This window comes from Mesoplodon bidens (assembly GCF_964165515.1).
Source record: "Mesoplodon bidens genome assembly, chromosome: 14".
In the NCBI taxonomy this organism is placed as follows: Eukaryota; Metazoa; Chordata; class Mammalia; order Artiodactyla; family Ziphiidae; genus Mesoplodon; species Mesoplodon bidens.
The window spans coordinates 58,617,289-58,640,825 of NC_138170.1; the positions used below are offsets into that span (position 1 = coordinate 58,617,289).

Here is a 23,537-nt window from a genome sequence, read left to right on the forward strand (position 1 = left end):
GCCAGTACTAGACTGTCTTGATTCCCTTTGCTTTGTAGTAAGTTTTCAAAACAGGAAATGAGTTCTCTTATTTTGTTCTTTTTTCAAGATTGTCTGTTCTAGGTCCCTTACAATTCCATATGATTTTTGGACTTAGTCTGTCAGTTTCTATGGGAGGTTAGCTGGGATTCTGTTGGTGATTGGATTGAATCTAAAAGGTCAGTTTGGGTAGTGTTGCCATCTTAATATTAAGCATTTCAATCTTTGAACATGGGATGTTTTTCCATTTATGTGGATCTTCTTTAATTTCTTCCAAAAATGTTTTGTAGTTTGCAGAGTATGTTTTACACTTCTTTTGTTAAATTTATTCATTTTTTGTTGATGTTATAAACAGAATTGTTTTCTTAATTTCATTTTCAGATTGTTTTTTGCAAGTTTACAGAAATACAGTTGATTGTTTTATATTGATCTTGTATCCTGCAACCTTGTTCAACTCATTTATTCATTCCAGTAGTGTTTTTTTAATCATTTTAAGTGAACAATTTTTATTTATTTATTTATTTATTTAAATTTATTTATTTATTTATTTATGGCTGCGTTTTGTCTTCATTGCTGTGCATGGGCTTTCTCTAGTTGCCTCGAGCAGGGGCTACTCTTTGTTGTGGTGTGCGGGTTTCTCATTGCGGTGGCTTCTCTTGTTGCAGAGCATGGGCTCTAGGCACGCGGGCTTAGTTGCTCCGCGGCATGTGGGATCGTCCCCGACCAGGGCTCAAACCTGTGTCCGTGCATTGGCAGGCAGATTCTTAACCACTGCACCCCAAGGAAGTTTCTGTTCCAATAGTTTTTTAGTGGACTTTTTAATGTTTTCTATATATAAGATCATGTCACCTGTAAATACAGTTTTCCTTTTTCCTTTCCAATCTGAGTACCTCTTATCTCTCTCTTTCTTAGCTAATTGTCCTGGCTAGAGTCTCCAGTACAATGTTGAGTACAAAGTGATAAGAGCAAATATCCTTATCTCTTTCCTAATCTTTAGGGAGAAGCATCTAGGTTTTCACACTATGTATGTTGTTAGCTGTAGAATATTTTTGTATATGTTTTTCAATCAAGTTCAGGGAGTTCTGTTTCTAGCATGCTGAGAGGGTTTTTGTTTTCTTAATCATGAATGGATGTTGGATCTTGTCAAATGCTTTTTCTGCATCTATTGATGTGATCATATGATTTTTCTTGAGCCTGTTGATGTGATGGATCACATTATTAATTTTTTGAATGTTGAGTTAACCTTGTGTCCCTGGAATAGTTAGTTGTGGTGTATAATTCTTTTTATACAATGTTGGATTCAATTTGCTAATATTTTGTTGAGTATTTTTATATCTATGTTCATGAGATATATTGATCTTTAGTTTTCCTTTCTTGTTATGTCTCTATTTGGTTTTGGTATTGAGATAACACTGGCCTCATAGAATGAGTTAGGAAGTGTGCCTTCTACTTCTATTTCCTGCAAGAGCTTAGAGAGAACTGGTATCATTTCTTCCTTAAATGTTTGGTAGAACTTACAAGTGAAACTGTCTGAATTTGGTTCATTCTTTTTTGAAGGTTATTAATTATTGATTAAATTTATTTAGTAGATACAGGTCTATTCAGATCTATTTTTTTCTCGTGTGGGTTTGGTAGGTTGTGTCTTTCAAATAATTGGTCCATTTCAACTAAGTTATCAAAATTTTGGGCATAGAGTTGTTCTTAATATTCTTTTACTATCTTTCTAATGTCCATGAAATTAATAGTTTTGATTTCTGATATTTCCTCTTTGATTTCTGATATTATTATTTGTCTTTCCTCTGTCAAATCAATTTTATTGATCTTTTCGAAGGACCAGCTTTGGTTCCATTAATTTTTTTTCCCTGTTGTGTTGTTATGCTGTTTTCTTGTGTTCAGCTTTATTGGTGTCTGCTGTATTTTTATTCTGCTTCTTTAGGTTATATTACTCTTCTAGTTTCCTAAGGTGGAAGTTTAAATGATTGATTTTAGATCTTTTTTCCTAATATATGCACCCAATGCTATAAATTCTCCTCTAACTATTGCTTTCACTGCATTTTTCATGGGTTGTATTTTCATTTTCATTTAGTTCAAAATATTTTTAAATTTCTGTTGAGATTTTTTTGACCCGTGTGTTATTTAGAAGTGTGTTGTGTAAACTTCAAGTATTATGGGGTTTTCCAGCTATGTTTCTATTACTGGTTTCTAGTTTAATTCAGTTGTGGTCTGAGAGCATACTTTGTATGATCTGTTCTTTAAAATTTATTTTAAGGTGTGTTTTAAGGCCCAGTATATGTCCTATTTCGGGGAATGTTCTGTATGAGTTTGAGAGGAATGTGTATTCTGTTGTTGTTGGATGAAGGAGTCTATTGGGTTGGCCAAAAAGTTCCTTCAGTTTTTAAGTAAAAATAAAAGACACATTTTTCATTTTCACCAAGAACTTTATTGAACAGCGTATTCCCCGTTTTGTTCCACTACCTTCTGCCATTTTTCAGGCAACTTCACAGTTCCATCCACCCAAAACTTTTTATCTTTTTGAGCAAAGAACTGTTCCAGGTGCCTTTTACAGTCTTCCAGGGAATTGAAATTTTTTCCATTAAGAGAATTTTGTTAAAGACCGAAATAAATGGAAATCCGAAGGTGCAATGTCTGGTGAATACGGCGGATGAATCAGCACCTCCCAGCCAAGCTGTAACAGTTTTTGCCTGGTCATCAAAGAAACATGCGGTCTTGCGTTATCCTGATGGAAAAGTATGTATTTTCTGTTGACTAATTCTGCTTTTCGTCGAGTGCTGCTTTCATTTGGTCAGTACTTTTTGGAATTTTCGTTTGGTTTTCCGGAAGGAGCTCATAATAGAGGACTTCCTTCCAATCCCACCATATACACAACATCACCTTCTTTGGATGAAGAATGGTGTTTGGTGTGGTTGGTGGTGGTTCATTTCACTTGCCCCACAATCTCTTCTGTTCCACATTATTGTACAGTATCCACTTTTCATCACCTGTCACAATTTGTTTTAAAAACGGAACATTTTCCTTATGTTTAAGTAGAGAATCACGTCAGAAATATGGTCAAGAAGGTTTTTTTTGCTTAACTTATGTGGAACCTAAACATCAAAGAGATGAACATAACTAAGGTGGTGCAAATGATTTTCATTGCTTGATTTGGATATTTTGAGTATGTCGGCTATCTCCCGTGTGGTATAACGTTGATGGTTCTCAATTAATGTCTCAATTTGATCACTGTCAACTTCAGCTGGTCTACCCGAACATGGAGCATCGTCCAGAGAGAAATCTCCAGCACGAAACTTCGCAATCCACTTTTGACACGTCAGAGCAGTCACAGCACCTTCTCCATACACTGCACAAATCTTTTTGCGTTTCAGTTGCATTTTTACGTTTCTTGAAATAATAAAGCATAATATGCCAAAAATGTGGCTTTTTTTCTTCCATCTTCAGTATTAAAATGGCTACACAAAAATTCACCAACTTTGATAAGTTTTTTTTTAAAGGCATGCTGGTATGACAGCTGTCACAATACAGTCTAACGAAATTGTTTCGAATGAAGTTAAAGACAACTAAGCACTACTAGAGCCATCTTATGGAAAAAACCAAATGAACCTTTTGGCCAACCCAATATAATGTCAATTAGATCCACTTGATTGTTGGTGCTGTTCAGTTCAACTATATCCTTACTGATATTCTGTCTTCTGGGTCTGTCAATTACTGATTGAGGTGTGTTGAAGTCTCCAAGTATAATAGTGGATTTGTCTTGTTTCTTGCAGTTCAGTTCTTGCCTCACGTATCTTGATGCTTTGTTGTTAAGTGCATACACATTAAAGATAACTGTTAAGTTTTTCTGGACCCCTTTATTATTATGTAATACCACTCTATCCTGATAATTTCCTTGTCCTTAAGTCAGCTCGGTTGGAAATTAGTATAGCTATTCCAGCTATTGTTTGAATAGTGTCAGTATGGTATATCTTCCTCCATTCCTTTTCTTTATGTTTAAACTGGTTTTTTTGTGGACAACAAATATTTGGGTCTTTTTTTTTTAATCCACAGTGACAGTTTCTGTCATTTAATTGGTTTATTTCAATCATGCACATCTAAAGTGATTTTTGATAGGATTGGATTGTTATTTCTTATGTTTGTAATTTTCTATTTGTTGTACTTGTTTGTTCTTTTTTATTTTTTTCTGCCTTCTCTAGCTTTAATTGACTATTTTATATGATTCCACATTCTGTTCTTTCTTAGTATATCTATTATACTTCTTTAAACATTAAAAAAAAAACTGGTTTCCTGGAGTTTGCAATATACATTTACAACTAGTCTAAGTCTGCTTTAGAATATTACTATACTGCTTCATGGGTAGAGCAGGTACATTATGACAGAGTATTCCCAATGCCTCCCTCCTATGTCTTATGATGTTGTTAATATCCTCTGTGTTATGTACCATAATCACCCAATACATTGTTGCTATTAGCACTTCATACACATAGTTGTCTATTAGATGAATTAAGAGAAAGAAGAATAAAAGATTTACTTTCTTGTCTTTCTTTGACATTCTTTTATATATATGTCTGAGTTTCTGACCTATATTATTTTCTTTCCCTTGGAAGAACTTTTAACATTTCTTTCAAGGCAGGTGTACTGGTGACAGTCTCCCTCAGCTTTTGTCTAAGGAAGACTATTTCTCCTTCACTTTTGTAGGATAACTTTGCTGGATACAGAATTCTAGGTTGGTGGCTTTTTTCTTTCAGCACTTGAAATATTTCACTCTATTCTCTTCCTGTTTGTGTGTGAGAAGTCCAAAGTGATTCTTATCCTTCCTTGTTCCTCTACAGGTAAAGTGTTTTTTGTCTCTGTTTTCTTTCAGGATTTCCTTTTTGTCTTTGTTATTTTGCAGTTAGACTGTGATATGCCTGATATAGATCTTTTGGTATTTATCCTATTTGGTGTTCTCTGACTTTATTGGATCTGTTTTTTAGTATCTGTCATTAATTTTAGAAAATTCTCAGCCATTATTACTTCTGATGTTTCTTTTACGCTTTTCTCCCTTCTCCTTCTGGTATTTCCATCACACCTATATTACACCTTTTGCAATTGTCCCACAGTCCTTGAGTGGTCTGTTCTGATATTCTTATCCTTTTTTGTCTACGCATTTCAATTTGGGAAGTTTCTATTGATATATATTCATGTTCACTGATTCTTTCCTTTGCTGTGTCCAGTCTGTGGATAAGTATATTAAAGGCATTCTTTATTTCTATTACAGTGTTTTTTATATCTAGCATTTTCTTTTAATTCTTTGAGTTTCCATCTCTCTGCTTACATTACTTGTTTTTGCACATTTTCTACTTTTCTCATTAAAGCCCTTAAGATATTAATCCTAGTTATTTTAAATTTACTACCTCATATTTCAAAATCTGCATCATATCTAAGTTTGGTTCTGATGGTTGCTTTGTCTCGTCAGTCTGTTTTTCCTTACCTTTTGGCATGGCTTGTAATTTTTTTGTTGAAAGTCAGGCATGAAATATCAAAATAGGAACTGACAGTTAAGTTTTTAGTGTGAGGTGTTATGTTAATCTAGCTCTAGCTCAGAGATGTGTTTAATGTTTCCTGCTGCTTTAGGTCCCAGAGACTTCAGTTTTCTCCCCCTCCCCCATTATCCATGGGTTTCTCTAAGAACTCCTTAAATAGAATGTGTCTTGCAGCTCTCTCAGCTGTAATCCACTGTCATCGTAGTGGAGCCTGGTTGATGTGGTGGTAAGGTGTGGGAGAGGAAAGCTATATCATTTTATGATTAAGTCTCAGTTTTGTAAGTGGGCCTGAGTCCCTGGGCTGTGACCTTCAGCAGTGTTTCTTAGCCTTAACAATTTTTTTTCTCCCCTTACTTGAGACAGGAAGGATAGAGGGGGCTGGAGTTGATGAATTGCCCTTTCCAGGCTTAGATAAAGCTCTGATAAGGTAGTTTGTCTTGGAGGGCAGGCCTTTGTTAATGGGGACTGCTATCAGTGCTTACTTTCCTGAGTTTATTTGAAAATGGTTGCAGGGAATTCCCTGGCAGTCCAGTGGTTAGGACTCAGTGCTTTCACCACTGTGGCCCAGGTTCAATCCCTGGTCAGGGAACTAAGATCCTGCAAGCTGTGCGCCATGGCAAAACAAAACAAAACAAAAAACACCTCACCTTCGCTGCAGCGAGTGGGGACTACTCTTCGTTGCAGTGTGCAGGCTTCTTATTGCGGTGGCTTCCCTTGTTGCAGAGCACGGGCTCTAGGGGCACAGGCTTCAGTAGTTGCAGCACGCGGGTTCAGTAGTTGTGGCTCACGGGCTTAGTTGCTCTGCGGCATGTGGGATCTTCCTGGACCAGGGCTCGAACCTGTGTCCCCTGCATTGGCAGGTGGATTCTTAACCACTGTGCCACCAGGGAAGCCCGGGTTCTTTATTGTTGATAATTATATTACACTGGTAAGTCTTCTTGGCAAGGGTTTATGTTTATTCACTATAATATTTGACTACATTTAAAGTTCAGGTGTTTTCATATTGCCTTTTGCAACTGAGATTTATTCAATAAGATTTTTTAATTTTACTGGAGGATTAAAATCATTTTAGAAATTTCGAGTTTTAAGGCCTTTTTTGTCCCTACAGTAGTAAATGGTATCAGATTACTGTTTTTCAAGTTCTTAAGTTTGCTTTTACTAACTTATGACAGCAAATAGTATCTGTTATCAGCAAGGCTGCTTCTAGAATTCATTAGAATGCTCCCTGAGGGCAGGAATGTTTGTTCTTTTTCACTGCTGTATCCCTAGAATCTAAAACAGTGGCTGGCACATGGTAGGGGTTCAATAAATATTTGTTGAATGAGTATATATGAATATATTAAATTTATCCGTATTCAATATGTTAGAGAAATAGCAAGACTTCTTAATTTCATGTTTTGAAATATCAAAACTTAGTGGTTTTAATTAGCTAGGTTCTCTGACTTACCTTTTCTTTCATCCTTTTTTTGACTAATCAGTTTAGTAAACATTTCCATTACAGGGTAAACTAAGAAGAGATGATATATAGTCAATAGATTTTTTAAATGAGACACCAGTTCTTTTTAAAGTTTCTTTGGAGAGGGTAAGGTTTACAAACATCTTAGCCTATGATATCAGTCATCTATACTTTTTAAAATTTATTTTTACTCTCTTGTTCATGTAATTGTTTATAGGAATAATTAAAAGGATCATATTTCTTTTTTTTTTAGTAAACGTATTTATTTATGTATATATGTATGGCTGCATTGGGTCTTTGTTGCTGCACATGGGCTAGTTGTGGTGCACGGGCTTAGTTGCTCTGAGGCATGTGGGATCTTCCTGGACCAGGGCTTGAACCCGTGTCCCCTGCATTGGCAGGTGGACTCCCAACCACTGCGCCACCAGGGAAGTCCCCAAAAGGATCATATTTCTTAGGTATCTCTTACACATGCTCAAAAGGGAACACATTGAAGCTTAATAATTAAAAATTTTAATGTATTTATTTATTGAGCAAATATTTTGAGTGCCTACTGCAAGCCAGACACTATTCTCTCTTCTGGGAGTACTATTCTATGTTTTGAGAGAAAAAAAAAAGACAAAACTTTCTTTCTTCATGGAACTTACATTCTCATAGGAGAGATAGGGAAACAAGATGTAGAATAAAAACATTTCTCTAATAGGGTAGATTCTTTTAAGTTACTTGTGTAGGTTGGACCTTTTAAAAATAATCAGTTCATTAAATACCACTTTGACATGGTTGGGGAATGAGATGCCACATGTGAGAGCCTAGAATAGGGCAAGGCACTTTGGTAGGAACAGTTTTGTAAACAAAAATGGAGTTTACAGTCCTTGCTCTCGGTATTCACACAAGAACTGCAGTGCAAAGCTATTTAAAGATAACCACCTGCAGTGTCGGTAATATGCTTTAAGAGTCCACAAAAGTCGGAGTTTCTTTTGTTTTGTTTTGTTTTTTTTTTACATCTTTATTGGAGTATAATTGCTTTACAATGGTGTGTTAGTTTCTGCTGTATAACAAAGTGAATCAGTTATACATATACATATGTTCCCATATCTCTTCCCTCTTGCATCTCCCTCCCTCCCACCCTCCCTATCCCATCCCTCTAGGTGGTCACAAAGCACCGAGCTGATCTCCCTGATCTCCCTGTGCTATGCGGCTGCTTCCCACTAGCTATCTATTTTACATTTGGTAGTGTATATATGTCCATGCCACTCTCTCGCTTTGTCACAGCTGTGACAAAGCGAGGGAGTTTCTTGACAGCTGGCTCAGTCTAGGCAGACAGCGGGTGGAACAAAGGTATAGAGATGCTAAACAACATACGTATTTGGGAATAGTGACCTTTTTGGAGTGGTAGAAACTGGAAGAGGGGTGTGTGTGTGGTGTGTGTGTGTGTGTGTGTGTGTTGGGGGAACTTATGAGTACTATCAGGAGCAGAGATAGAAAAAGTAAGTTAAAGGTGGATTGTATGCAGCAGGTCTCTAGATGGTCCTGTAAATAATTGGGGAGCCACAGATGACTTTTTAGTAGGACAGTGGCAAGATTACATTTCTTGTTGAGAAAATTAAGTGACTATGGGAAGGATGGGTTGAAGAGTACGACAGGGAGGTTCCAGGCTATTTGGGGCATCTAAAGTATAGCCCAGGGGCAGACCATAATCCCTGTAAGGGTGCCTCCTGAAGCACAAGTGCATAGTATATAATGTGAATAGAATTGTGCCATGTGGCAGGCAGCCTTGTGACCAACCGAGGGATGAGGGTCAAAAGTTGAAGATACTGAAAGTGAAGAAGAGAATCCAAGAGAATTTTGTAGTTAATAGGATTGGTAACCTACTGGGGATGGGAGTTTTTTGGGATAATAATAATTATAGATGGTTTGAAGTTTAAGACGGATCTTCACATTAGGTAGTGATGGTCTGGACAACACTTTTTTCCCCCACCTTGTATCTCGTTTTCATAAATTGCTTCATCCCTCATTGAGCCTACCATACCCATCTTTTTTCCACCCCTAATTTGAGCTTTGATATCTATTTTGGACTATCCAGTAAAGCTTATTAGAAGTATTTCTGAAACAAAGGAATTTTTCCTGTGGGGGGAGGTACTTTGAGAAAAGGGTATATGGGCTTTAAGTATACTTAAAGTATAGGGCTCTTTTTAAAAATTTTTATTTATTTATTTATTTTTGGCTGTGTTGGGTCTTTGTTGCTGCGCGCGGGCTTTCTCTAGTTGTGGTGAGCAGGGGCTACTCTTCGTTATGGTGCACGGGCTTCTCATTGCGGTGGCTTCTCTTGTTGTGGAGCACGGGCTCTAGGCGTGCAGCCTTCAGAAGTTGCGGCTCGCTGGCTCTAGAGCACAGGCTCAGTAGTTGTGACACATGGGCTTAGTTGCTCCGCAGCATGTGGGATCTTCCCAGACCAGGGCTCAAACCCGTGTCCCTTGCATTGGCAGGCAGATTCTTAACCACTGTGCCACCAGGGAATTCCCTAGGGCTCTTAATATATGTCAAAGTTAACTCATTTATTATAGTCCAGATTTAATTTTCTAGATAAATTACCTTATGGTATAGTAACTTTTATATAATTTTATATTTAATTATAACAGTCTAGCCCTGTGAGGTACGTTAAAACATTTTATTATGGAAAAATTTAAATATACCCCAAAATAGTACAGTATAATGAACCCCAGTATACCTATCAACATTTTGCTGGTCTTGTTTCATCTGTTTTTCTCTCTGCCCTTTTATTCTTTTTTTTTTGCTGAAATATTTTAAAGCAAATGCTGAGCATATTCTTTCACCATAAATACTTGAATATTTAACTGTTAAGGGCTTTATTGTTATTATTAATACAACCACAAAACCATTATCACACCAAGCAATCATCTTTACCCCAACTTAACACCATCTAATATAATACCCAGTCTGGATTCAGATTTCCCTTTTGATTTCGAAAAAGAGTTTTATAGCTGGATTGTTTGAATCAGGTTTCAAACAAGTCTTGTGGTTATTTTTAAAGTTGATATTTTTTAAAGAGAAAATTAAGGCAGTGTGAAAACATTTTAGTATAAGCTATTCTAAGAGAGCAACGCTGTTTTGACAGCCATTCTGTCTGGAACTTAGTTTTGTACAAGGAGGTATCAAAATAGCTAGTATCTTTTTTTTGCGGTACGCGGGCCTCTCACTGTTGTGGCCTCTCCCATTGCAGAGCACAGGCTCCAGACGCGCAGGCTCAGCGGCCATGGCTCACGGGCCCAGCCACTCCACGGCATGTGGGATCCTCCCGGACCGGGGCACGAACCCGTGTCCCCTGCATTGGCAGGCGGACTCTCAACCACTGTGCCACTAGAGGAGCCCTAGTTTCTATTTCTTATGATTTTTAAACATAGGAAATCTTCCCAAAATGAGGGAAGTGGGTGTGACCCCACTTATTAGAAACCTAGAGTATGAAAATGAGAGCTATTCAAGAAGGTTCAGGTTTGGAGGAAGACCACATCTCTCTTAGTCAAAACGCCCTAGATGGGATTTGGGACTGTTTTTGTAAGTACTTGTGTAATGTTACAGTATATTTTATCTCCCTGGATGTACCTTCCTCATCTATAAAATGAATGGATGATTTCTTTTAATTTTTATCGAAGTGTAGTTGATTTACAATGTTGTAAAGAGCGGGTGATTTCTTATATTCCTTTTGAGTTCTTATTTTTGTGTGTTTTATTTTCTATTTATGCTTGACTTTAACAGGATTCTCAAAGTTGGATTGGTGGAAACAATGAACCATTGACTGGCTTTACGTGGCGAGGTGGTTGCGAAAGAGAAACAACAGGCATACAAGTCTGGAATGAAGTGTTTGTGATCGACAGACCTAATGGAACAAAAGTGAGATTCTCTTTATAGTTTTTTACTGTTTTTTTCTTCCATATTCTTTCTTGAGCAAGACAACACAGAACTATTAATATTTGATAACTTTAACATATGTGGATTTTATTATGTCAAAATGTGTGAGATACTTAAGTTAGAGGACTTTTCTTGACTTAATTACTGATTTTGATATTAACCATTTTATATTTGACTTTTATAGTCACTAGTGGTGAATTTTTTACTTAGTATTTTAAACTTTTAAATTCCTAGGTGGCTGTGCTGCTAATGGATACCCAGGGTGCCTTTGATAGCCAGTCAACTATCAAAGATTGTGCAACAGTGTTTGCTCTGAGCACTATGACTAGCTCTGTCCAGGTGAGATACAGAGATGCTGTGGTATGATCAGGTCAGACAATCCTAATACCTTTGCTCTTCCTCAAAATGCCTTTTGATTGAAGGAAAAAAAAGGATTAAAATTAGAGAAACTATTTACATTTAGTATTGGTCATTTACATTTCTATGCTTGCTGTTCTGGCTTACAATGTGAAATTTCATACTTTTAGTGCTTACCAGGGAAGCAGTGAACCAATAGCCAATCCCTTTGGTATTTCATCATAGCATCTATGCTTTTTTCTTTTTAAAGGAATATATATTATTGCATGTTATCCTTAATTGAATTCAAGGATATTCAGTTGATATTGAATTCAATTGAATTCAGTCATATACAGTAAAATATAGTGTTTCTTTATTTTTTGGCTAAACCAACCAAACAAACAACAAAACCAAGTAATTAAATTTAGTTTTCTACTCGATATGTATGACAACTAGTACATGATTATTTGAACTAATGGAGGTAGAGGCATAATAATTCGTATTTAGGAAACCTTAATGATGTTTATATAATAAACTAAGGACTTAGAGCACCTGTTTCATTTAGAAAGGGGTAAAATCCTTTCTGTTTTTTTCACTTACACTGTACCCTAGAGTTATGTTTGGGTTCTGTCAAGTTCTAGTCTCTTCAAGCTAGGCCATCTCTTTTCTGTATAATTTAGACTAATTGCACTGAATTAAACCACCACAGGTCATTTTTTATTTCTTTACTTTCTGTTTCCTGAGCTCATCTGTGGTTGATACTTCTCTGGCTGAAAAATGAATTATTGAAGTATGGTGGTTAGGTCCAGCTGGTGATGTATCAAGATGTATATTTGCAGATATTTTAAAAAGTATGTGCTTCTCCTGAGATAAATATTTCTTATGGATGGTAGATTATAGGTGATACCATCACAGTGTCTTGGAATTTTTGTGCTTTCCATTAATATCTGGAATGTATGACCAGTTTCTATTAAAGTTCCCATTTCCTTTCTTCCTCAATTTGAAGTGTATCTAGCTGTCAGAGTGGAAACAAGTTTTGGAATTATTATGAGATAAAAGAGAAGTGGCTTCTTTTTATTATAGGGATGGGAATATGTCACTACAAACTAAGTGATGTTATTGGGGACCCTCAGAGTCTCTTTTTTTCAGTTTGTCCTACCTCTTTTTCTCTGATCTTGCAGGGCAGCACAACTGCCATTTTCTTGAGGCGAGCAGAAGCCACATCTTTGTGTTTATATTATCGCATTATAGCCCTTCAGATTAGCTGGCTCTGTGGCTTGCATTAAATTATAAGTTCTCTGTCCTAAAACTTATACCATGGTGTTTTCTTGTTTATTCAACTTTATGATAGCAAGAGAACTGGTTTTGGACAAACACGTAAAGCCATTCAACCACGTTCTTATCGTAAAACAAAGATTTTGCCCATCTTGCCTATCTCACATGTGGTTTTGTGGGCAGTCAGAAATGAGATCCAAATGAGATAATGCATAAGAAAGCGGTTTGTAAACTAAATAATCAAGAAGATTAATTTTTTTTTCTTTTTTAAGGCCGCACCTTGCGGCGTATGGGATCTTAGTTTCCCAGCCAGGGATGGAACCCGTGCCCGCATGCATTGGAAGCGCGGAGTCTTTTTATTTATTTATGTATGTATGTATGTATGTATGTATGTATGTATGGCTGTGTTGCTGTGCATGGGCTTTTCTCTAGTTGCGGCGAGTGGGGGCTATTCTTCATTGTGGTGCGCGGGCTTCTCATTGCGGTGGCTTCTTGTTGCAGAGCACGGGCTCTAGAGCGCAGGCTCAGTAGTTGTGGCGCACAGGCTTAGTTGCTCCGTGGCATGTGGGATCTTCCTGGACCAGGGCTCAAACCTGTGTCCCCTGCATTGGCAGGCGGATTCTTAACCACTGCACCACCAGGGAAGTCCCAGGAGTGCAGAGTCTTAACCACTGGACCACCAGGGAAGTCCCTAAAATTAGTTTTTATTATTGCTTCTTTCCTGATTCTTGAGGCTAGATTTCTCTCCTTCCTTACATAAGTTATCTGGCTGATAGATCAATGACAAATTGATCCCTTTGTCATTTATTCTTTCAAAAAATAATTACTGAGCATCTATTAAGTACAACACAATATGCTAAGTACTAATGATCTACAATAAACAAATCTTCTTTTCTGTTTGCTATTTACAACCTGGCCCTGACAATGAAGGGATCTGGTCCTATTTTCTAAAAGCTAAGGCCCATATGGGTGAGAATAGGTTGGTTATTCTTTCAGTTTTTAAGTTTAAATCTAGAGTTTAATCACCTCATCATTAATTACTTTTTAAGAACCTGTTTGGAATTAGTCAACTGAGAATATCATTTTAGGTTTGCCGGGCTATATTGGCTGTTTATATTCTTGACCTCCAAGTGATGAAGGTAGATTATCACTTATATGCTGTTAGAACAAATTGTTCTATATTTGGAGTAACCCTATTTTCTTAGATATAAGTTATTTCCTAGCAGAGGTGACCACTGTGGACATCCACTTTTCTCCTTTGGTGGTCTAGGTCATCTTTTAAAGACCTGACTCGGAAGGATTGGACCTAGTGAATCTTTTCTCCAGTTGCTGTTTCTTGAGAGTACTTAAGTTTCCGTTATCAGCTCTGGTCTTATGGGCCTTGGAAAGTGGAAGAGTGCTACCTACGGGGGCGGGTGGTGGTGGTGGTGGTGTGTGGGTGTGTGTGTGTGTGTGTGTGTGTTTTAGCTGCCACAGTCTGGTAAAATTTGCATGTTAAGTTATTTAGACTGAGTTTGCTTAAGTAAAACGATAACCGTAATATTAGAGTCAAGTTAGTTGAGGCACCCACTGAATAAACCATAAACTATATGCTATGAATGCTCCAGGGAGGAATTTATCTTTGTATTGGGTTGGCCAAAAAGTTCGTTTGGGATTTCTGTAACATCTTACAGAGAAAAATCCGAACGAACTTTCTGGCCAAACCAAGAGAACTATGCCCTTCACATTCATTGACTTAGAAAAACAGTTGGGTAGTTGGGGAAACTCTTCACTTAAAAAAAAAAAAAATCATGTCGTAACATTAAAGAAACTTACTATGTAATATACTTTTTTTTTAAAAAAATGTTTGCTGCCTTCTTGGCCCCATATGCGTATATTCATGATTTTTACATAGTTTACCACCACTGCTTCCCCCTTAATGTTTTATCCTGACTGTTAAGAAAAAAGAAAATTCTTTTCATGGACCACTGGTTAAGATAGTGACTGAGTCATTCATTTGTGCTCAGGTGTAAAATAGCCTTCGTTTCCACAAGTAAAGTTATACACGGCTGGGTATTCAAAGTAAAACACTAATAAAAACAAAAATTTGTTTTAACAGGTGTATAATTTGTCTCAAAATATTCAAGAAGATGATCTTCAACACTTGCAAGTATGTATGTCTCAAAGAATATGTGCCAAAGTATTGAAAATTTAATTCCCACTTTGTTGTGACTTTACACCAAGAACCTGTAATATTGTAAGAAGATTGACCATTATATGGTTTTAAACAGATGTACGACTTCTTAACTAGAAGAAATTTTAAAGTATACGCAGTCTTAAAAAATTAAATGCTTGGCTTTCAAATGATTTTAAAGGCTCTGACATCTAGTCGTCTGATATAGAATAGCTTTACACAGGTCTTCTTTCAACCTCTTCGGGGGCATTATTTTAAATAATTTGATTTAATAGTTATTTACAGAATACGGCAGACTTGCAATGGAAGAAATCTACCAGAAGCCATTTCAGGTAAATAAATATTTTATCATTAAAAAAAAATTTATCTATGAAAAGCTATCATCTTGTATCTCTGGAGATATGAGGACATTATGTGAAACTCATTTTTAGCAACAGATCTAGTGGAATTGAAACTAATTTATGGTAATGTCATCACCATCTTATCAGTAGCAGCTTACAGGGTAGGAAATAGAACAAATGAATATAGACTGGTTCTTAATACTTTTACTTAAAGAGGTTAATAACATTTCTCTTAACTGGATATTACTTCCAAAACTTGAGACAGTCATGTAAATTTCTTTTATATGTGATAAACTACTAGAAAATGTTATTGGTTGTACATGTGCATGTGTGTGTGTGTGTGTGTGTGGTATATTACAAGTTGAGGTTAGACCTGTTATTCTTTATTTTTGTTTCAAATAGAAAAGTTTCAGAATTTATTATATCTCTCCCCCATGTGTTTTTTCATTACTTTTAAATGCTAGGTACATAGTATTAAGTCAGAAATTAACCTTGGTTTGAGAAGCATATGCTCTGCTTGCTTCTGTGGAGTCTTATCGTTAGAGATTTTTTAAAAAAGCAGAGTTAATTTCAGATAGATTCTTTTTTGAAATAAGTGTAATTTGTAAGTAGACATCGTACTATTTGGTTAGTTGTGTTATAGTAGGTGAGAATGACTCCACCCTGTTTGCTCATCAGTGTGTGAAGTCCTTCCTGTGTGATAGCATCCCTGGTGATTCTGTGAGTGGGTTACATTGATTCTATTCTGCCTCAGTCTTGTCTGACTCAGGTGATCACTTTTATGAAATATTTGGGCAGGTTATGATGTCATTTTGTGTATATGATGAAATATACTCTATTTGGCCTCTATCAGTTTTTCTGAACTGGGGTAATTTTGCCACCCAGAGGGCATTTGCCAGTGTCTGGAGACATTTTTTGTTGTCACAGTTTTGGGGAGGAAGTTCATGCCATTGGCATCTAGTTTATAGAAGCCAGACATGCTGTTCAACATCCTACAAAATGTAGGACAGCCGTACACAACTAAGAATTATCTGACCCAAAGTGTCAGTAGTGCTGAGTTGAGGAACTTAAGCATATAGGAATAAAAAATTCTGTGAAAAGAACTAACTGGTCTAGAATTAGGTTAGTTGGTCTTCTAGTTACACAATCTTGACTTCAAATTATGATCTGTATACCCTGATATGTCTTTTGTTTCTTTTTAAAATATCCTGTATTATTGCTTGTGGTGACTCTTTATACACAGTGAGATTCTGAAATGGAGGTAGTTTCTTGGTATAGGAGCTGGGAGTATTGTTGGCTTATGTAGGCTCTTGATAAAACTATGAGTAGTATTAAGCCATTTGGTTACTATAACTTTTGATAAGGATTGTTTTTAGGGAGTAAGGGGTGCTTCAGTTATTAAAGTAGTAATTTTTGGTAAAATTTTATAAGAAATGATTTCAATTTTTTTCCCTTTCTGTAGACACTCATGTTTTTGATTCGAGACTGGAGTTACCCTTATGAACATTCATATGGTTTGGAAGGTGGAAAACAATTCCTTGAAAAGAGATTGCAGGTAAGCCCCCATTTCTTAGAGAGGAGAGCATAAGCACCAAGCGCCAGGTGAAGGTGTGGACTGTCTGGACTGCTGCTTAGACTACCAACCTCTAAGTGTCATTGGAACAAATTGAGTATCCCAAGTTAACCCAGATAACTGCATACATAATTGATGAGAAGTAAATTGGTAGCACTCCTGTGAAAGAGCACAATAGAAATGCCCTCAAGTAGAAGTTAAGGACTGGATATTTCTCTCCAGAGCCAACTGCCCCTTCAATAAATCAATATTCAAAGGATAAAAGTTTGAAGTAGACTAACTTTTTGATCTGCTCAGGTTGCATGCATTTCTCTTTCTGGCCCAGCTGAGCTTCTGAGCATTTGGGACAGGCTGGATAATCTAGTGTGGATGCATTGAACACAGATGATGTGAGACTCTCTTTCCAAGGAGGGATCTTAAACAGTATCTAGTATAGGCTTTATACACACACACACACACACACACACACGCACGCACGCACGCGCGCGCGCGCGAAAAGTGACTTGCCTTTGGTCACTTAACTAATCATTGATAACTGGGAGTAGGACCCAAATACCCAAACCCCTGGCCTGGCCTATGCAAAATGCCACACCAAGTCATTCCTGGAAAATAACATGGAAGTACTTTGGGAAACCCTCAGGTCAGATACTACCTACCTACTGACGTCCACAAAAGATACATAAAAATACCTTTATTCATAAGTAGGAGGTTTAGCTCTTTGGGGTAATAAAATTTTGTTTGTTTCCTATGGAAAAATGCATTTAATTTCGCAGCCACATTCAAAGACTTAGGGTATAATGTAATTTTTCTTAATCCTAAAATGAGATCAAAACCAACTCCTCATTTCTTGGATTATTTGAAAGGCATTTCTAGACTTGTCAGAGATAATTTCATTCATCAGCGTTTTCCCTGGTTTGTGCAGAAGAAATTAACCCACAGCACATCAGGCATACTAACTAAATTCAGAATTATGTACTTCAAAGATAAGGAGGTTTTAAAATATATTATTGAAGCGATACAGAAAAGTACTCAGATCATAAGTGTGCAGCTTGAGGAGTTGTACAAATTGAACATAGCCATGTAACCACCCAGAAGCAACTGCCTGTATCCACTAACTCCTGCCCCCCCACCCCAAACCCTTCATTACTCTTTTGACCTCCAACAGGCTTTGTTTTTGGACTTTTTATGAAAGGAATCATATACAGTATGTATTCTTTTGTGTCGAGCTTCTTTTGCCCAGTCTTATATTTCTGAGATGAATCCATATTGTTGCATGTAGTTTAGTTCACTTATTCTCATTGCTATGCAGTATTCCATTGTATGAACAGGCAACAGGTTTTCCATTCTCCTCTTGATGGAGATTTAGGTAGTTTCCAGATTTTGTTGATTACGAATGGTGCATGTTTTTTAGAATGGTTTTTGAGAAGAGTTTGGGAGAATATGTGAGTTATATTGGGATAAGTAGTTATTAAAAATCTAACATTAGGATTTCCTTCCAGAAATACATAGCAGTCTCTCTTCTGCAAAACACTGATAAACTAGCATAAATCATAAATAATCATTTGGAGTGAGTGCCGAAATCCTAATAAATTCTTAAGTCTCTTTGGACTGCATTGGAGCTTTTCGCCTTATCTGTTGTTTTGCTCAGGGGCTGACCTTTTTATTTGTAGGCAAATTAGTACTTCGTTTTTCTCTTTGCCATTATAAGTACTTTAAAGGCAAATTCTTAATTTATTTACTGGTTTATAAATCACAACCACACCTGTTGTTCTGGTGTTAGATATTATGATTAATTATTATTTGTATTTATTCACATCCTTGGCAGCTAACATGGGGAAAAATCTTTTTTGGTTTAAGACAGAGTGGGGTCTTATCAAATGGTTAGAAATAGGTCTTTAGTAAACTTTATTGTCAAGAAACACACATCTAGACTAGCATCTGAGTTAGTGTGCATGCATGTGAGTACGTATGTGTGTTTTCTTAAAAAAATGTGTTTTTCTCTTGTTTGCACCTTCACCTTGCCCCTTCTGTCCCCAGGTAAAACAAAATCAACATGAAGAGCTACAGAATGTAAGGAAGCACATTCACAATTGTTTCTCAAATCTTGGTTGCTTCCTTTTGCCACATCCTGGTCTTAAAGTTGCAACTAATCCTAGTTTTGATGGGAGATTGAAAGGTGGGAATTCCCATTCTTGCTAAAATCAGAACTTAAGTTTTAGAGGCTGAAAGTTAAAAAAAATACATGGTTCCTTAAATTTTTTCTTTTATACTGGAGGACATTTTGATGCATTATTAATGGTGTGATTGTAATGTATTGGTTTGTTGCAAACACCTGGCATATTGATTAACATTTTATAAGGTGGTCTGCTGCTCAGCACTGATGTCCTAAAAATACTGAAGGCTAAGAACATTTCAGTATTTCATCTGATTGCAGTCTGCTAAAAAGCATTACCAATATATTATATTGATGTAATTAGATTTAAGTCTGTTTGGGGGTGATGGTGTAATTTTTTGCGTATGTTTTAGGATTATTTTGAGCATGATGGCAAAAGGCTTGAGGATTGACTAAACTTTTAACAGTATGTCTGGAGAAACAAAATTTAGTATTAAAATTTAATACAATTTCATGAATTGCTTGGCATTTGGAAAGGATAGTTTAGTTAAAATACTTGATATGGAATTTGTTCTGGTAGGCCACAGTTTTATTTATTATTTGGGCTGAAAGAATTATTGGGAGATGAGGGAAGTGGGGTAGTAGAGTGGGGGGGTGGTTATATTTTTTCCTAGGAGATGTGACAGTGTGACGTGTTTGGATGAGTTTTTTGAAATGAATCTATGCTTAAGTAGCATATTTTTATTTTATGAAATAGAATTTTATTAACTCTTACCAATGGGGACTTTACTTTTTTTTTTTTTTTTTTTTTTACTAACATGTTGACTAATTTCGTGTCCACTAGATATTGATGAAGAGTTTAAACGAGAGCTTCGAAATCTGGTTCCATTGCTGCTTGCCCCAGAAAATTTGGTAGAAAAAGAGATAAGTGGATCTAAAGTCACTTGTAGAGATCTTGTAGAATACTTTAAGGTAGGAAAATTCTTACATTAAATGGCTTTGTCTAAGTTAGAAATATAGCTGACTTAAAACTCATCTGTATGTACAAGAAATTTCTTTATTTTAAAGCAAAAAAGTAAAATTTATATTTTTTTTGCCTTGAATTGGATGTATCAGTATTTAAGAATATTTAAGATTGTAGCAGACAACATGTATCTTCTAGACAGTGATTTTATTCTTTGTAGAGTTAGCCTACTTTTTCTCCAACTCTGATATGGAAAGAAGAACCATTCACCATAATATTATAATACCACTCTATCATTTGAGGATGATAATAGGTATTGGGAGCATAATTCTGTATCCTGAGTTCTCACAAAAGCCTTCTCTCGGAGTCTGGGACTTGATAAGAGCAGCTGAAAGTATCCAGACTGGGTTTGAGCTCAAGTAAACTATGCATAGATTTTTTTTCCCCCTCTGCTGTTCTCTAGTCGTTTTGTTTGTTTGTTTGTTTGTTTGTTTGCGGTACGCGGGCCTGTCACTGTTGTGGCCTCTCCCGCTGCGGAGCACAGGCTCTGGACGCGCAGGCCCAGCGGCCATGGCTCACGGGCCCAGCCGCTCCACGGCACGTGGGATCTTCGCGGACCGGGGCACGAACCCGTGTCCCCTGCATCGGCAGGCGGACTCTCAACCACTGCGCCACCAGGGAAGCCCTGTTCTCTAGTCTTTATAGCTTGCTTGCCAGAGCAAGACTATTGTAGAGGTTTGTATTTATTCATTGTAGTTGTAAATAGACGGAAGGGAAATACAGTTAACTAAGAGTGTATTTTTGTATTATTTAATGGACAGTTGATCACTTTCATACTATCTTTGTTCAGTTATGAATTTAGAGTCAGTAGAAAGTTGAGGTGAAAGATTCCTATATGGAACTTACTTTAAAACTTTCATCTTGGGCTTCCTTGGTGGCACAGTGGTTGAGAGTCCGCCTGCCGAAGCAGGGGACACAGGTTCGTGCCCCGGTCCGGGAAGATCCCAAATGCCGTGGAGCGGCTGGGCCCATGAGCCATGGCTGCTGAGCCTGTGCATCCAGAGCCTGTGCTCCACAGCGGAAGAGGCCACAGCAGTGAGAGGCCCGCGTACTGCAAAAAAACAAAAAAAAAACCCAAACCCCGAAATTTTTCATCTTTCTTTCTTACTCTTAAACCACAAATTCAGTAATTTTTTTTCCCTTGAACTGAAGTATACTTTAAGCTGGTCAAAGTAAAATACTGAGTTAAAATATTTTCTTACATATTTATTTGAAATGTTGGCATTAGGGGAGAATTATGGATTTCTTTTCATAAAGTAGATGGCATTTTATATATAACTTTTAAATATGAGACATAACTTTTATGCCAAGTTGGAGTTATATTTAGAGACATTTCTCTAGGATATTATTTAGCAACATACACAATAATGTTGAGAATAGGGTTAACTCTGTTGGAATGAGAGTGTATGATTTTTAAAGCCTAGACTTTCCTTATAATAGTGTGAATCATTTTTCTATTTAATGATTTTTCTTTCTTTGGGAATGTGGAGCCAAATTGCATAACCTATGAATATAATGAGTCTTCTGTATTTTTAGGCTTACATTAAAATTTATCAAGGAGAGGAACTTCCACATCCAAAGTCCATGCTTCAGGTAGTGTGTGTGTTGTACATACATTTATTTACGAAGGAGAAAAAAAAATCTTTGCTTTAGAGATAGATGTTGGAAATGGGGTAGTGTTTCTTTCCATGCAAATACATTTTAGATACTTAAGGCATGGGTCCTGAAGTTTTAATGAGTTTTTGTAACTACAGGTTGCACACCTTGCACACCAGAAATGAGGGTCCTCGGTGCCTTCTCTTCAGTTGCTCAAAAAGTGTAGGAGAATTTCTGCTTCAGAAGATAGCTTCATATGGGCCTTGCCAAACCAAGAGCCTTGCTTCTGCTTTCTGAGTCTTTGACAATGAATGTTGTTTGAAATAAGGCTTATTTTCTCTTGATAATAATGATTCGCGTCTGGTTCTAGTGAATATAGATTTTGTTTTTCTTTTTTTAAAAAAGGTGTTCTTTAGGGACAATGTTACTTTAACCTAATTCATTTTTTAAAAAATTTGCTGCTTTGGGCAGTTTCTCAGTTTTATAGTGGATTAAACTGTTTTTTCATAAAACCCGTACAATAAGCAGTTTTGTGGATTTTAAAATGTATGTTGTGTGTAATACTGATTACGAGAGAGAGGACCATATGAGTAATTCTTGATTCTTTGCACCTGGGGACTTGACACATTTTAGGGTTGTAGCTGTTTAATTCTCTATAATTTCCTGGGCATATATGGTATTTTCTACAAACCCACTTTAACCTAAGCAAAACAAAATTAAGCAGGTAGTCCTATTAGAAGCAATTATTATATCCTTTATACTGGTGTTTCCTTCAATTAGAAAGGAAAACTGGAAGTTGATAATATTTTCTCTGATTCATTTTCAGACTTGGTCATTGTACATAATTTATTGTCTTAATCAGAATTTATAGTTATCAGGTATTTCACATAAAATTGGCACATTTTATTTTATTTCTCAGGCAACAGCTGAAGCTAATAATCTTGCTGCAGTAGCAGGAGCAAGAGAGATCTATTGCAAAAGTATGGAGCAGGTTTGTAACTAAAATTTAAATTTTACACTAGAGTAAGATAGAAGATTTTTATATTTAAAATAATTGAACCAATTTGTGCTCCTTATACATTGTCATGTTACATCATTCCCAAATTTCCCTTTATCATCTCTGCTGGAAGTAAACTAAAAATATAATTTCCATGGTTAGAGTGCAGGATATGGGTAGTAAGTTATTACATAGACCACACTGAAATATTTTCTGACACATGATTCAGAGTGCTGTTATTAGTAGCTTCTGATGCAAGCAACATCAGCTTAAGGGCAATAGCAATTTCTTTGCTAAGCTTGCTAACTCAAACATTAAAGTACCTTTTTTATGTTATCTTTTACCCACTTTCTTGCCAGCAATCTTTTGTACTCTTTTGGTGTATTGCTGGGCCAGGTGAAGTCAGGTACAGATTGCAGTATAATTCTTTTTGTCTTTATTGGTATATAATTAATACCAATATAATTAATTTTGGAAAGTTTATTTTGCTTGAGTCAGTTAAACATATAAGAAATAAGTAGGTTATGATAATGGGTAAAGTATTATGAACAGATTTAAAACTAAACCATGTAGGTGGTTTGACTTTTTGAGATTAAAAATTATGATCAGGGAATTGCTTTCAAGTGTGAATTATTTCCAGCATGTAATCTGTCCTAATGTAACCCTGCCTGTACAGGTATGTGGTGGGGACAAGCCTTACATTGCACCTTCAGATCTGGAGCGAAGACACCTGGATTTCAAGGAAGTGGCGATTAAACAGTTTCGTTCAGTAAAAAAAATGGGTGGAGATGAATTCTGCCGTCGTTATCAGGACCAGCTTGAGGCTGAAATAGAAGAAACCTATGCAAATTTTATAAAGCACAATGATGGCAAAAATATCTTCTATGCTGCTCGTACCCCTGCCACACTATTTGCAGTCATGTTTGCTATGTATATAATCTCAGGACTGACTGGCTTCGTTGGCCTAAACTCTATAGCCGTCTTGTGTAACCTTGTCATGGGGTTAGCACTGACGTCTCTTTGTACTTGGGCATATGTTAAATACTCTGGGGAGTTCAGAGAAATTGGAACAGTGATTGATCAGATTGCTGAAACACTGTGGGAACAGGTTGGTATCTCTTTTGGTTTTTCAGTGACTAATCTTATCCCTGTGACTCCCTACCCCTCCTTC

The 23,537-nt window shown here is 36.6% G+C and overlaps 1 protein-coding gene across 3 annotated transcripts in view; it reads left to right on the top strand.

Annotated features, from left to right (window-relative positions):
- ATL2 (atlastin GTPase 2) overlaps positions 1-23,537 on the top strand; it is a 56,170-nt gene that overhangs the window by 28,489 nt on the left and 4,144 nt on the right. For 2 of the 3 annotated variants that reach the window (XM_081253519.1, XM_081253521.1), the window contains exons 3-12: positions 10,786-10,920; positions 11,173-11,277; positions 14,648-14,698; positions 14,998-15,054; positions 16,526-16,618; positions 18,674-18,812; positions 19,594-19,721; positions 21,310-21,366; positions 22,289-22,360; positions 23,043-23,474. In XM_081253519.1, the coding sequence (XP_081109645.1) occupies positions 10,786-10,920; positions 11,173-11,277; positions 14,648-14,698; positions 14,998-15,054; positions 16,526-16,618; positions 18,674-18,812; positions 19,594-19,721; positions 21,310-21,366; positions 22,289-22,360; positions 23,043-23,474 (1,269 nt within the window). The remainder of the gene's footprint in view (positions 1-10,785; positions 10,921-11,172; positions 11,278-14,647; positions 14,699-14,997; positions 15,055-16,525; positions 16,619-18,673; positions 18,813-19,593; positions 19,722-21,309; positions 21,367-22,288; positions 22,361-23,042; positions 23,475-23,537) is intronic. The other variant, XM_081253520.1, reaches the window with a different exon arrangement.